A 16,029-nucleotide genomic window follows, 5' to 3' on the forward strand; every position below is an offset into this window, starting at 1 on the left:
AAAATCTCAAAACACAACAACAATATACGCTTGAAAATAACATCAAGTTCACAATCACCCACACAAACATCCTACAGCCGCACTGGCCAGGACTAGACACGACATACCACAATTAAAATCCCAAACAACATAAAAAATATCGCCATACAGCTACACAGGGCATCTCCCTGGCAAATGTATCAAACCAGCATAATATATATAAATATCTGGGAACTCTGACACAAACAGACTGACTACTGGGTACCACTCGCTGACGCTCCACCAGACGCGTCAAATCCCCTGGAATGACCTGCTATGGCATCAAAAACAACCACAACATAAAAAGAAAACAGGGGTCGGACCCCAGTACGACAAACCAGTAAAATCACGACATATATAAAAGACATGTAATAATACCAAGTAAATGCAATGATATGCGATGCATGAATGGTAACAATGGAATAACGGATACCAAATGGAGTCCAAACGAATAGCATCATCAACAGTAACAGTGGCCACCCGTGCCAGGAATGCAGCATCAAATCGCCGCTCGTCCATGCACGTAGCATCGGGAATGCGAGTAGCTAAGTCGCTCGTCCCTAGCTGTCATCTGGGAATGTGGCTAATCCTAACCCACTCGTCCCTCTGATGACTCAATATATCTCAACAGAATCAACATAAATCGCCGTCGAAGGAGTCAAGGCTCAATATGTTATGTCAATATAATTTATGCATGAATGCATCAGAATAAACATTCAAAGCACGTAATAGCAAACAACATTCACCGAATATTCTTACACGCCAATATAAGCGTCATAATGATATAGGTTTGAGCGTACCTCAATTACAACTTACAATACCACGGTAAATTCTTAAGGACTTCCTGATGAACTCGTCCAACAATAAAACCTACAATATACATTCGCTATACACTTCAATACAATGCATTCCAAACGACTAAACCAAAATAAATCGGCTCGGTTAAAATTCGAAATCCGGGCAGCCTATATAAACCTTATACAATCTGAATTCAAGCTTAATACCTCAATAAACGAAACTAGAATGCACAACGGTAATTTCGCAAAGATGGCTCGCCGGAAAATGTCGCCGCAAACACTGTTCACGATCTGAAAAACGAGCTGGAAATTAGGGAAAAAGCTTACGGCTACACTTTTATAAACTAATCCACCAAGAACAACCAGAAATTCGAAGCCAAAAGCTTACCTAAACCCGAATCGAAGCTCACACAAACTGTTGCTGGAAAAACAAGACCGATCAAGCTTGCAACCTTCCGATTCAAGGCAAGAAAGAAGCTAATAGAATGGAGGAAAAAAGTTTGCTAAGCTGCTGCACTATTCTCCGACCACCGGTGGCGCTGCGCGACTGAAGCAGAAAATGGAGAGAAGCGACGGGCAAGGCTGGTGAAGAGTTTGCTGGAATTGAACGATCTGATTTCTATCAAATGGGTTTGGGTATTTAAAATTAGCTGGGCCTAGTTTAGGTATTGGGCCTCACATCCTGTGTGTATAAAGAGTGTGTGTGTGTGCATACAAACACATCACATGCATGATTCACCTATACACGTTGAACTACAGATGAAACACAATTGTGGGACCAGAGATCCAAAAGATTGGAACACTAATACAATTGTAAAAATAATTATGATTTCAAGACAACTGCACAAATGATTCTAACAGTCACCACGCAACTTTCCATTAACTGACTGAAAACGAGTAGTACACTTGGGATTTCAAGACAGCTGCACAAACAATGCACTAGCAGCTAAGAATGAAAACAAATTACAAGCCTAAAAAGGATGAAAAAGACAATATGACAACTGTACAGAAGAATCAACAGTAGAATGAACCAGCATAAACCCATTATACTTTGATGACCGGTTCCCAGCTGGAGCAACATCACTCTAACTAAAACGGGGTACGCCTGTGTTTTTGAAAATGAGTTCTCAGATGAGGCAGCGTCTCTCCCTAACTAAAACTGAGCCCGGAGACTATCCAAAGGAATGTCACAATCTAGTCGGTGGCTTCTCCCTAATGTGCCTGCAAAATTTCATCGATCCCACAATGCCTGGAAGATGGAAGGTCTGTGCTTCAACCAATATACCATCTCTTTGTCCAATGGAGCATCGTGTAAAACGGCATCTAACATAGGACTGCCGAAAACTTTAACAGGGGTGTTGAATGACCATATTCTGTCCTTAGGCCAGGGTCTCTGTGGCTGCTTCTCCTGCCAATGAACACAAGATATCAATAGGAGGCTAAATGGTTTGCTTCGAACCAGAATCTAACGACGAAAAAATTGCCATTGGTTTGTCCTATTTTGTTCTTGTATTATTTATATGATGAAATGATGCTCCTAGTATTCTTCAGCAACGACAAAGAATTGGGGGAAAAAAAACAGAAGAATTCACCATCCGAGTAAGCATAAATTTCAGTGTCCTTGGACCATAAACTCGTTGGCGTGATGGCTTCTGAGCTTTAGCATAGAAGGAACCCACATCAGGCAGAGACAAACAACCCCTGCTAGATTTTGCTAGAAGAGCGTCTGGTTCAGCATCTTGATTGTACCAAAATAACAGTTGTCCTAAACAATATGTTTCACTATATGTCTTGCAATATTTGTGAATGCCTGACCCCAACTTATCTGCATACTTGGGACCAAGGTCGAGTGGAGTAATGTAAACAGGTGGAGAAGTTACAGTCTTGTATTCCTGCAAAAAGACAACAATTGAATAAAAAGAAGGTAGACGAAGCCTCGAGAGAAACAGTAACTTGATATTTCAAGCTCAATATAATAAATACTCACTTTTATTCTGAAAAGTGATTTTGTGTTAGCATATAAGTGGATCAAGTCAGCAGCAGCATCATGCCGACTTTTATAAGTACAAGCAAGGTTCCGAACTTCATCCCTCAACCTAAAAACGACAGAGATACTATTTGAATTAAGAGCATGTATTTAACATTCAAATGTTTCGGCTCCGGTAGCAGATTACCATAATAAAGACTCCCTAAGCTCCATTCTGATGTCATCAGAACCAGAAGGATCGTGGGCACGAATCTTGGCCTTCATGTCTCTCAATGAAACATCATCCAAATGAGGAGCCATGCTCTGGATAAGTTCCTCCACAAATGAACCCTCACCTTTCCAGATATAAGAAATAGCTGATTCAGGGCTCAGCCTCTCCAGGGGTGGCGGGGCCTTCTTTGGGTCACCGAAAACACACCTCATCACATATCTCACCTGCACGTATGGTCAATAAACTAGTAATTCTTATTCTGTTCATTCCTCCATCTTTCACATTCTTTATTGACTTTCAGGTTATTTTACATTTAAAGGTTTTTTGGGAAGATTGAGAAGAAAGGAAAGAATATGTTGGCAAAAGATCAAATTGACTACCTTATCAATAGTAAGAGCCAAATTCTGAAGCCTCTGATTGTATACACCTTCTGCCTGCAGCAGTTAACAGAAAAGTGATAAAATCTCTATCCATAGCTCCAATCTATAACCGCCAAACAGAGAGAATGCTTACCTGAATTTCAGCATCGCTTTTCTCGACCTCCATCCGTATATCAGCAAAGTATTTCTTTTTTTCCTCTATATTATGTCTGAGAATCTCGTGAGGAAGTTTTGTCCTCTCAAAATTAATGAACCTTACCTAAATATTAAATATCAATAAGATAAGAAACTATTTAACGTGTATTCGGAAGCCAGAGCCACACAGGGAAGAAAGACATACAAGACGTGCCGAGTATGCAATCAACCAATCAGGTAACCCACCAAGCAGACAACTTCCTAATCCAGCTTTACCCAAGTCAATATAGTCTTCTTCAGATACTGAATTTAGTTCACAAGCTTCTAACATCAAGTGGTGTCTGTCGAGTAACCCATGGTACTCTTTTAGTACCTGAGCCACAAAAATCAAATTTAAGTTTATGTACATGGAGCAAAGAAAAACTCCGACCAAGAGGAAAAACAGATACACTCGAGCATACAAATTAACAGTTATGCAATCATACTTCATAACGTCTAGAAACATGACACATGTAAACCAAATACAGCTCACTATTCACTTCGATAAAAACCCATTGAAATTCTTTACCTTCTGGAAAGCTCCTTCTCCTGTTAAATTTAGATAACTCCCACGACAAACCTGGTTGCCGCACAAACAGACAGAGACTTCATACTCTTCCTTACTCTGCAGAAAATCAATAATTACAAACAATACAACCATATTTCATAATTGATTAGATTTCACATAGCACTGACCTCTGTAACAGAATTATAATCGAAGGTTATCTCTTCACCATAAGTAATTGGTCTTACAGAATATATTCCAATCTGGTATTGACCATCAACAGCAGTTACCCTGTCCATTCAATGGGAGAAATAAATTAGTGGACTCTGACTTGAATCTTGTTCCAAGTTGTGGCTTCCATCCATCTCAAAAAAACAACAACTATGATCAGAGAAGGTACAAATGCATACTAAACCCAGCCAAAAATTCCACAGCTCCAATTTCATATTATATTTTATTCCCCAGGCTGACAAAAATCATTTTGAGAAGTTAAGTGAACGAAATCAAGTTCAAGTCAAATCAAGACACCTTACAATTGTTCTTGAAAACTCTTGAACAATGAATGGCACACAGCCCCCGAAAAAAGGGAAAACTTGACAATACTTGTAATAAGGGGCAGCATAATGAAATATTAGGGCATCAGCTGTGTTGAACCAGCATCCATAATTTTGTTTATGATATCCTGTAGGCATCCTGACTATATCATTCTCTCTATGAAACAAAAGATTATTCATCAATTATAAAAGCAAGTTTGAGGCATACTGACGTACACAAAAATTACCCAATCAAATTTAAAAGTTTATATTTAGATGGACAGCTTTCCAGTACCACAAAAAATAAAATCACCAAACTTTAAATAGAAGTCAGAACAAGAAACTTGAGTAGAGTGGAGCACTTAAATAACCATTTGAAAAGGTACTAACTTGGCTTGACAATTGGGTTTACAAGAATGACAAATCCGACTCGCATAGTTTGCTTTGTGCATCGCATCGACAACTACTAAATCATAACCGTCAGCATCACCCTGCATTTCAAGATTCAAATTATCGCATTTGATGCATCATGGAAAAGAAAGATAGGCACTGGGAAACAACCTGTTAAGACTCGATATTTACACTTCCAAGGCTCAAACTACAGTTATAACTGATTTGGAATGTAGGAACACCATTTCCAAAGCATATACATTTGCTATTCATTTTTTCTAAAATCAATTGAAAATTTTAAATTAGCCAGTTCTCAGTATTTATGCCAAGTTAGGAACATTGGAATTTACAACTACAGCATCGACCCTCTTCTTTCTTGAAGTGTCTTCTTCTTTTCATTCAATTTTTTAACATCACGTGTATCTATACATTTGCTATTCATTTTTTCTAAAATCAATTGAAAATTTTAAATTAACCAGTTCTCAGTAGTCAGTACTTATGCCAAGTTAGGAGTATTGGAATCTACAACTGCAGCATCAGCCCACTTCTTTCTTGAAGTGTCTTCTTCATTTCATTCAATTTTCTAATGATCTGTGACTTGAAGTGTCTTCTGCAAGCTTTGAAAGTTCTAAATTGAATTTGAGTAGGACTCATGTTTCTATATTGACCATATTCTGTAGATACATGTGATGTTCAAGACTTCAACAAAAATTAACAAATAAAATTCCAGCAATCCGTGGGTACAATTATTCCCACGGTGTGATGCATAAACATTTAAGAAGTCCTAAATTTGGTATTACTTTCGGTCCTTTTAAAATTATGTTCGGTAGTCCTCTGGGCCCGATGACATCAGCATTCAGTTTGACGCAGATTTTTGCAAGCAATATAGTCAGTCAATGCTTACAGTTTCCCCTCTGAAAAAAAAAAAAAAAAAAAAAAAGGATTCCTACAGTTTCCCCTCTAAAAAAAAAATTTCCTACAGTTTCCTCTTACAGAGACCTTTAATTCTGTGGCCAAAGTAACATCTCGCACCTCAACAATTCCAAGTTGAGAACCTGTGTTTTCTTTCAAAATCGCCAATTTTTTTCGTCTTCAAACTTTCCGTACATTGTTAAAATCATTACCAAAGTATTTTTAGAGACAACAGTCAAAGGGTTGTCAAGCCTTTCACATGAGCTGGTGCGGCATCAGTGAAAGTAATGAACAATCTATAAAACTTAAGAGAACTGACTTCGCACAAGTAGTCAAAAGTAGGATACCTTCGGCCTCTCAAGATATATGTTGTAGAACTCTGGTGCTGGATCTTTATTTTTCTTTTGCAAGGAGCGGATACCATCTTGTTTCTCGTACCATTTCCAAGTGGGATAAACCTGAGTGTCAGAAGAAAGAGGGGTTCAGCCATATTAGATTGCTGTCAGCAGCATAGTGGTAGATGGCCACCTCAGATAATAGGGAGCATATGACACTTATGATTATCAAAAGCCTTGGCTCGGGTTTCAAACTTTAGAGCCCAATTCACATGTAAACGATCACCTGTGAGACATTCGATGCAAAATTATGTGCATCTTTTTCACGAATGGGGAACATTCACATTATTGGAAGGCAGAAAACAGTGCCTACCGCTTAAAGCAGATAATATGATCATTCAGAGGGTTGAAAGGAATGTTGTTAATGAACAGCGCAAGTAAACTATTAAAGCCAACATAGAGATAGAACCCATATGGAGATATAGAAAGGAACTGTATCGCACAAGGCAACTGCCAGCCTTCCTCCTGTTTCCCTCCCCCATCCCCAGAAAGGTCAAAAAGAATTGAATGAAACCACGATGCCTCCTAGGGCCCTTGGAAAACAAGGCTACTTCCAGCCTTCCTCCTCTTTCCCCTCCCCACATCCCCCGAAAAAAGACAGAAAAGGTTTGAAAGTACTGGACGAAATTATGAAACTATAATGCCTCCTAGGGAAATTACATGGCACGCCCTCGAATGTTTCTCTGCAGCTTAACACATTTCCATATGCTCCATAGTAATACTGTTATTGATTATTGTCCTCTCTAAACTTACAGAGAGGTCCAGACAAACTAAATGGGGTCCCATGTCAGAATCCCACTTTTCCCGTTTATCATGTTCTCTTGCTGCTAAGTTAGAGATTCCACATTATATGATGAAATATATTCTCATTTTCCTAGGAAGCAGGAAATTAAAATGCCATATTGGCTGACCAAACACATAAATTATGGAATCATCATTAACAGAATTACCATGTTGCATTTTAACTATGAATCTAGGACAGGAATAAAACTACAACACAGGTTATACAATACCAAAATGTAACAATAACTATACCAAATAGTGATGATAATTTACTCATTTCTGGAGAACATACGTGGACACAAAAATGAATCAGGGGTTCAGAAGTTTGGAAAGGCAAAAAACTACTTACTGCTGTTTCTCTTTCAAAATTACAATTTAAGCACCCCTCCACCCAAAAACATCCATTTTTCTAAATATCTTATATTATTACAGATAAAAAGCAGAAAAAAGAATACTGGTTAATGCAAATCAAATGAGAAATCAGTAGTTGACCAATTAAAATTAATTGTAAAGATTTATTAACGAAAATATTAAAATCTCATGTATGAACTAAAGAATATAATAAAACTTTCAGTCTCAAAAAAGGCATGCCATTACCTCTCCAAGAAATTCAACAACAAAATCATCTTCACCAAAACCACCTTCTTTGTTGCACACAACACCGAGCCCCTGATTAGAAAGTCAAAATGAGAGCAAGTACAAGTTTTTCAAAAACAGAAATTGTCGAAGCCTTTACTAAAGGAGCTATGATACAAAGGTGTTACCTTTCTATACGCAACATAATTATCTTCAGGTCGACTGTCAATAGATTTCAGGATAAGCTCACAGAGCCGAATGGTTCTCCTGTCATGGTTTGCCTCTGCAGTTTCTAATATCTCTACAAATACAGGTTTCAAAGGATAAACCATAGGAGTGTTTCCAGAACCAGTGAAGCTTCTGACTCGCTTATTGAGAATAACAAGGAGCACATCCTCGATGAATAAGTGCTTATCAAGAAGAGACCAATCTGATTCATCTGGCATGGAATCGAGAAGAAGATTATGAGTGTAGGGATCTATGCCATAAACTTCTTGTTCTAACACCTCATCTCCCAGGGATTTTCGGGGTTTGTATTCCTTCACTTCAGGAATTTCCATGTCCGAATCCTCAGTACCATTTCTTTGTGAATTTAGCTTATCAGCATAATCCTCAGGCAAAGAAACTTGCATTTTTCTTCGCACTTCTTCCTCATCTGCTACAATCACATAGTGATCAATAACTTCATACTTTCTGGTAACAGGGGGAACAAGGCTTGATTTTGTCATGCGAGCGCCCCATTCACGGTCTTCGGCCAAAGAATCCAACCCATCATCAGCATTAACATATGCATCCCCCCTTGACTCCCCAATTGCACCTTCTGACTGAAACTCCAAGTCACTTTCTGTGTCCGATGCTGTACTCTCACTGTCTGTCATAAACCCATCAGAAGACTTGTCAGAGTCATCGGATGTTTCACTACCTGAGTCTAAAGATTTTTTGTTCAGTTTAGATAATCTCTTTCGGAGTTCTCGATCAGATGCATAATCTCCAGAATCAGAAATTCCATTGACAAATGGATTCCCATTGCTCTTATTCAGGTATTTCCTTTCCGAAAGTTTATTCAGATTCTTCTTATATTTTGAGGAAGCAGATGAAATGCCAGTGTGTGAATCATCTTTCCATGACTTCATAATCTGTTCACGCTCATAAGCTGACTTCGAACCTTTTTCCAAAGTTGTAACTAGTTGAATAAATAATGTAACAACGCGATTCACGTCTCTTGCATCAACATGGCTTTTGTTTCTGAGATCACAAAATATTAAAAAAATTAAATAAATACCAAAACTCAGATGATAATTAGCAAACAAAAAGCCCCTTAACATAAAATGATGCAAGCTACAGAAAACATGAGATCCGAAATTAATCAAAGATTATGTAGCATGTAAGCAAAGGAAAGACGGGGAAATGGGAAAAGAGAGATACTCCAACTAGAGAGGAGGAAACGCCAACAGCCTTTTCCAACAAATAACTGGCTTGCTCATTACTAAAAGAATAAAAGAGAGTAAGCAATGAAGTAAAGATAAACATAGTAGGAATTATTTACTTGATTGCATCCCGACACATACGGCCGATATCATCTTTGATGGAGTTCAAGCCACGATTGGCATAATGCCCATTTTTCATTTTTTCTTCAATCTCGGCAACCTAATCAACCAGGATAATGCAAGTCTTATTAGCTTCAAAAATCTCTGGCGTAATGCCCAAGAGGTGAGTATAGGTAGATACATAACAAAACAATAAGGTATCACCAGTACCTTAGAATCAAAAAACTCGAAGGTGTTATCTTTCATGATATCTTGTAGGCTTGTAGCAATAAATTCTTCCATCCTCTTATACCCATTTCCAGCTGTCTTCATCGCCAGACGCCTCAACTGTGCATCCCTAGAGAGGATGGATGAAGATTTTCTAGCATCAAAGAGTTTGGATCGTTTATACAAGCTATGCCTGAACAACTGATTTGCTGAGTCCCTCTTATCCGAACTTTCTAAATATTCTTTCAGTCCAGAAGAATCATCCGCCTGATACGAAGTTGATGAACCCTTATCAGCTAACTGACTAAGACTTCTGGTCTTCAATTGGTGTCCCTGATTCTTGGCCCAAATGATATTAGGAAACTTGCAAACAAAGTCTTCTAACTGGGTGCAACCTCGAATATCTATAGCTGACACAGAAGGAAATGACCGAAGAAGTTCCTCCAGCATCCCGGGACTAATGCCAGTACACCCACGTAGAAGTAAGGAAGTTATCCTATCTTTCTTGTAATCATTCTGCATAATAAAATTATTACGACTCGTGACATCAAGTAAAAACTAATTTCCAACATCCATGTTATCCAGCGTCAACTAAATACGGTTAAAAATGAAATTAACGATATAAGACTAGAAAACAAAGTTTTTAATGACCAGCTTACCATTATATTCAAGACCATGGAGTCGGTGCAATTAGAGGCAATGGCCCAAAAGTCAACCTGCTTAGAGATATCTCTGTAAAACTTTACCACTGATCGCCAGTGCTTACATGTCAAGGCAACATAAATAAGCGACTTAATATCGGATCTCAGAAAATGAAACACTCGTGCTAGAACATGACCATCAAGGAGAGCCCAACTCTGCCTATCAAAGACAGAATCTGATTCATCTCCTTTCATAAAAGTAGCACCAGCACATAAATCATCAAATGCAAATGCATCCTTCCTAAAAGCAAACAGATCCTCTTCCATCTCATACTCCTCTTCAATCCCATCAATCCTAGCTCTTTTGCAAGCGCGAACATGATCTGCAACATTAGCTGATGAAGTGTGTCGCAAGAGGCACAACTAAAGAATTTTTCTACTCCCAAAACCCAGACTATTCAGTATTAGAAAACCCAAAAACACGCACCCTGTAACTAGAATCGTTTTATATTAAACTTCCAAATCCTCCATGAGTAGCAGAACTTACAAAAACGTTACAGAACTACAAAGAAGTCTTGAGATAGTAAAAGTGGGGAACAATAAATATTTTTAAGTTTTGCTTTGTTTAATCCATAATTTAACAAACAAGTTCAAATGAAAGAAAAATTGATAGCATATTGCATGTAGAGTTTAACAAGAGACTCTTACCTGAATGATAAATCTGTTTTTCCGTCTCCTTCTTTGGTTGCCTCGCATTGATCCAAGGATCGAGGGCTTCATTTATAGCAGCAGTAAACTCCCTACTCCTGTAGGACTTCATCACCAATTCGTGAAGCTTGCCTCGACTATATCCAATAAATTGTGGATGCAAATCATGAAATCTACTTGAATTTCTCTGGTTTTTACAAGGTAAATCACCTATTGCTCCTGCAGGAGGAGTAGCATGCTCAGTAACCCCAGATGACTCAGAGGCTTCCGGAAAATGGGTAACTGGGACCCAAATTTTATCGTTTTTTCTAAAAACACTGCTATGCTTCTGGATAACACCTTGATTTGCCAATACTTGCAACTCTGAAAATGGTAGGGGCCCTTGTTCATGCCCAGCACCATCGAGATAGTACCAATCACCTAAATGCAACTGTAACTCATCTACTTTGCGAAGACGATCCTTTGGTATAATCAAGGTTGTACAGCTCTTCCGCGAATCTTGTTCATGAGTGTTTCTTAAGTGACCATCTTCTGATGATCTCTTGGTATCACCAGTTGTTGAATATGGCCTTGAAGGCCTTGACGAATGTCTTTCATTTCCTCTAATTTTTACACGTGGTTCAGGCACGAACGAACCATGGTCCTTCACCACACATGCATTTATCCTGATCACTGGAAGCGTTGTTCCTTTCACCCCCTTGACAACGGCAGATTTAGTCTGGCCTGATCTGCTTGGATTGTTGGGGTCATTCAAATCATCTGGTGATGTAAAAGCCCAAAATGGCAGATCAAGCCTTGTGCTCTGGGAAGGACAGTACAACTCATCTTTCTGCTGCCACCGAGGGTCTTCACAGCCAGACTTGGACATCTGACATAATGGATAACCATCATTGAGGATAAGCTTCCTCTTCCAAGTTCTATCCTGAATAGCTTCATCGTTCCTCTTCCAATCACCACCCGTGCATGACCATTGTCCAGAAAACCATCCATTAGAAGCAAGAGCAATATCCTTATCAGAAAACACAAGTGTGGCGGGCTCTGATTCTGCAGTGTCTTTAGGTGCAATTTCAGAAACACTAGAGAAACCATTGAAACCTCCATCCTCACAAGTTTCACCCATATGCAGTTGTTGCCCATTAAAACCTGACCGTAGCATACAAGATTGTAGCACAGCACATTACAAAATACATGTGTCTTAAAGCAGTGATGTAAATAGAATAAATTATATGCAAATGCAATAAAATAAATTATCAAAACATAATCCGATAACTGAATCAAATGACAGATGTTCCACACAATGAGCATCAACATTACAGGAAAATTAAATTAATAATCACAGAAACATTAAGACACAATTTCTCTGGGAAACGACATCCAATCACGTAGAAACCAAAACAACAGCGACTAGTGACTACACAAATATGGAAATTAGTGTAGCAACCAAAAAAAAAATCATCCCAGTCGTTAATCAGTTCCTGCATAATCAAGTTCCAGAAAGTAACTTAATGCATTTGAATGGAAGATGCACCAAAGCTTTGAGTAAGATGGAAAATTCCAGAGTTCAACCTCATGCGTTTGATTAAAATAGTAGATAATTCACACAAATTTTAACTTACTGAGATTTCCAAAACTCTCAAAAGCATGTCACTTTTCAAATAAAAATGGCAAACACGTGAAAGCAAGTTTACCCAGTACAAAACAATGATTGAACTAAAGTACCTTCCATTTTCTGCCATTTCGTCCACTCAACGCGCTCACCTTCCATTTGCAACACTTCTGCATGACAACAATTAATGAGGACAGAAAAATCTAATTAATTTAAATGCACAACAGACAGACCAAACTTAAATTTTCAGTTAGAAGAACAGAATTTTAAATTTTTGCCATAAGAGAATATGTTATTTTCCTTGATTCATGAACATATAAAAATAGATTGGCCGGGGAAATTAGTAAAAGTATATGGAACTTCATACCATGTCTTATTCACCTGTCATGTGATAAGAGTACATTCAAAAATGTTTTGATAAACTTAAGGAATTAAGAAAATAAAACTATATCTTTATCTGCGTACCCCCAACTATCTCAAGCTCCTTTCCAGGGATTAATGTGAGACCCTCTAAGAGTGCACCAACTCTTTCATCTATGTAAAGATAATCTGCATGCTGAGATGCAGGAGATATGTCTTCCACATCACCAAGATAATCAGTTACCACATTTCTATCATCTCTCAACAGATTACCGGGAGCCTCAGGAGGATTCACAAGTTGAGTAACTGTATCCGGAATAACTGAAGACAAGTTCACGGTAACCAATGGAGACACTGCATTTTCGATGCTTGTCCACCTGTCACTGTCTGAATGCTTAATAAAATGATCTGATACAAGATAACCTTCCCCAACAAGAGTCTTCAGATCGGATAATTTCGAAGGCCCGCGTTCCACACCAAAGAGATCCAAATAGTACCAATTTCCTGCAACAGAATTAGCCACTACAGGGACATGTGGAGGAGTGTTGCAGATGTCCATGTCTTCTTCCATGGATGTTGGCTCCTCCATAACTCTATTTTCCTGAGACAATTCTATGTTTTTAAATGTAGGACTTTGAGCAAGACGTGGATGACAGTCACTTTTATCAATAAAGCCATTCTCACCACTAGCATTTCCTTCGTCAAATGACTCTTTCGCTGTTTTTTGAGATTCTGTTTTACCAGAATCCTTATTTGGTTCTTGGCCCTTACTAGCTTCTTTCCCTTTGCTTCCATAATGACTTGATTGTTTCTCGTTGACTCCCACTTTTTGATTAGCTTCCCGCTGGCTACTGTACTTACCTCGACCAAATGGTGACAGGTCCGACAAAGTTGGAGTTAGATCCCTTCCATCCCGGTTGTGACCTTGGTCATGAGGAGACCTGTCCACATAGCTAGGACTTCGGTATCTGCCATCATTATGACTGCCCTGATCATTTGGAGACCTACTTCGAGCATACTGATGATTCCTTTCATAAGGGGACCTCCCACGGCGAACTGGGCTGCGACCACGGTGATCATTGTGACGGGCCCAGTCGCGTGGGGACCGCTCGGAATGATGTGGACTGCTATTTTGCCTATCCTTAACTGTTCTAGATGACTCCAAATGCCTGGAAGAGAACCTTTCGGAAGGAATGCTTCGTGAAGAAGATGTAGAATTTTTGTAAGGCCTGTCAACAAACCTACCTGAGTAGTGGTCTCCCAACATAGCAGAGCGGCTGCCATCATCAGAAAGCTTCCGGCTTTTTGAACTAGAGTAGTCATCATAGTCAACACGATGTTTTCTGTCATTCGTATCTGAATCAGTTCCATGTCGTTTTGTGCGGTTACTTAGAGAGTAGTTTTTGGCATGGTTTTTACCATGGAAATGCTCATTTTTCAAAGAAACATCCTCTCCGACTATTTTGGAGCCGGTCTTGGGAGTTTTTTCTGTTTCCATTTTGGAAGAGAACTTCCTTGAATGCTGACCACTGCCACCACTTCGGCTGAATTCTTTCTCACTGGTGTACTTACTTGAGGAAGGTGGCGTCCACTCACGCTCCCGATCACCCTTCCAACCCTTCTCTCTAGAAGGCGGTGACCACTCGCGATCAACTTTCCAACTTTTCTCTCTAGCAGGTAGATTCCACTCGTTGTCACGATCAAACCTCCAACCCCTTTCCTTTGCAGATGGTGATGTCCAGTCCCGGTCAAATTTCCAACCCTTTTCCTTCGTGATATCATACCTTCGAGCCTTTGAGTAGCCATAGTCATCAACCCTGTTCCCACCATCACCTCTGCACCATCTATCAGAAACAAACTCACCTTTCTCCAATTCGTCTTTGGATGATCTCAATTCGTTTCTCTCCAGTTCACCTTCGTTCTTTCGCCATCTACCAGGAAGAAATTCACCTTTCTCAATCTCACTCTTTATATCATACCTCTTGCCGGGTCTTTCAGGAAAAAACTCTCCGTTCACAATGGGCAAAGTGCCCAATTCACCTTCCTCCACTTCCTCTTTATTAATGTCATCAATAACCTCGCCAATGCAATTCTTCTCGGCACCTTCCTTCCTCGAGCTGCAAATATTTTTCACACTCAATTCACCTCCGTCCTTTTTCGGCTTCATTTTTTGTTTCACTTTCGCCAACTTGACTGAAGACTTAGAAGAGGAACTGGGCTTTGGCTTGCCGTTAGTCTTGCTACCGCAAATCGTAAATTTTTCCATAACATGCTGTGAAGCCACGCATGCAACGCCGCCATCGCCCATGGAACGCTCCAAGGCAATCTTTTCTTCAATAAACCCGCGGCAACCACACGCTAATTCTCTTCTTCACCCGGGCTATCTATGCTCATAGTATGGTTTTCCTCAGAACAGCCTTCAAATACGCCAATAACCTACGCAAAAACCACAAAATCAATCCAAGAACCACAAGACCAAGTAATCCAAATGGAAAAAACAACCTTCCAAAATTAGAGCCCAAGAATGTAGGGTTTTTCCAACGCGTAAGAAAATAATCCCAACGATTGTAACCAAATAACCCAAACCTCGAAATCCAAACACACGTACAATTAAAATGCGAATAGTGATTGGAAAAACTGACGCGGAGCTAGGGTTTTGAATCTGAAGGCTCGCGAGTCGAACTGCAGAGCTGAGCCGCTAGGATCGAGGGCTAAGTCCAATTCAATTCAAGAACGGAACCAGAAGAGAGAATGTAAAAACTCGGAGCGAAATAGAGAGAGGGAGAGAGCAGACACGGGATCGATTGATGGGAGAAAGAGTAGCAGGAGACGAATCTCTGTAAATCAGTCCTTATTTCTGTTTTTTCTTTTTAACTTCCTTTTCTATATAATTATAATTATATCCGTTATAATATATGTAGCTCAGCGTATGAAATTTTGTAAAATAAGTAATAAAAATAAAAGTTTATTATTATTATTATTACGCAAATTTTTTAATGAGAGTTGGGTTTGACTATCTCCCTCTCTCCCGATTTTTGCATTGCGCCAATAATTCTTCTTTTTTTAATCAAAATAATTTATATTAAAATGATAGAGAATCCAAATATATTGGACATTCCAAAAATAACATTCACTAAAACCCTCAAAATCATCAAACAAACGATGAGAGTGATTACAAGTGTGATTGTTTATCTCAATAACAAATAAGATTTTTATATGAACATACACGGAGCAAACCTCGAATCTCCAGCTACAAATGCACGGGACATACCCAATATTCCAGCCAACACGCCCGAGTG

At 39.1% G+C, this 16,029-nt stretch overlaps 1 protein-coding gene across 3 annotated transcripts; it reads right to left on the bottom strand.

Moving 5' to 3' along the window:
* Positions 1–1,639: 1,639 nt before the first annotated feature.
* LOC140976844 (histone-lysine N-methyltransferase ATXR3-like) lies at positions 1,640–15,602 on the bottom strand. Of its 3 annotated transcripts, none has more exons than XM_073441209.1 (20): positions 15,339–15,602; positions 12,836–15,166; positions 12,484–12,540; positions 10,765–11,907; positions 10,075–10,439; positions 9,419–9,931; positions 9,208–9,308; positions 7,850–8,906; positions 7,683–7,754; positions 6,255–6,365; positions 4,996–5,096; positions 4,264–4,363; positions 4,097–4,192; positions 3,734–3,901; positions 3,527–3,652; positions 3,394–3,447; positions 2,990–3,237; positions 2,803–2,911; positions 2,408–2,707; positions 1,640–2,223 (listed from the first exon to the last, which is right to left on the bottom strand). In XM_073441209.1, the coding sequence occupies exons 2-20, from the start codon at positions 15,036–15,038 to the stop codon at positions 2,047–2,049; spliced, it is 7,101 nt and encodes a 2,366-aa protein (XP_073297310.1). In that variant the 5' UTR covers positions 15,039–15,166; positions 15,339–15,602; the 3' UTR covers positions 1,640–2,046. The 3 variants fall into 3 exon arrangements, with proteins under 3 accessions (XP_073297310.1, XP_073297328.1, XP_073297318.1); XM_073441227.1 differs by having other exon boundaries at positions 15,317–15,602; XM_073441217.1 differs by having other exon boundaries at positions 15,233–15,602.
* Between the last annotated feature and the right edge of the window lie 427 nt (positions 15,603–16,029).

This window comes from Primulina huaijiensis, chromosome 1 (assembly GCF_012295235.1).
Source record: "Primulina huaijiensis isolate GDHJ02 chromosome 1, ASM1229523v2, whole genome shotgun sequence".
NCBI lineage: Eukaryota > Viridiplantae > Streptophyta > Magnoliopsida > Lamiales > Gesneriaceae > Primulina > Primulina huaijiensis.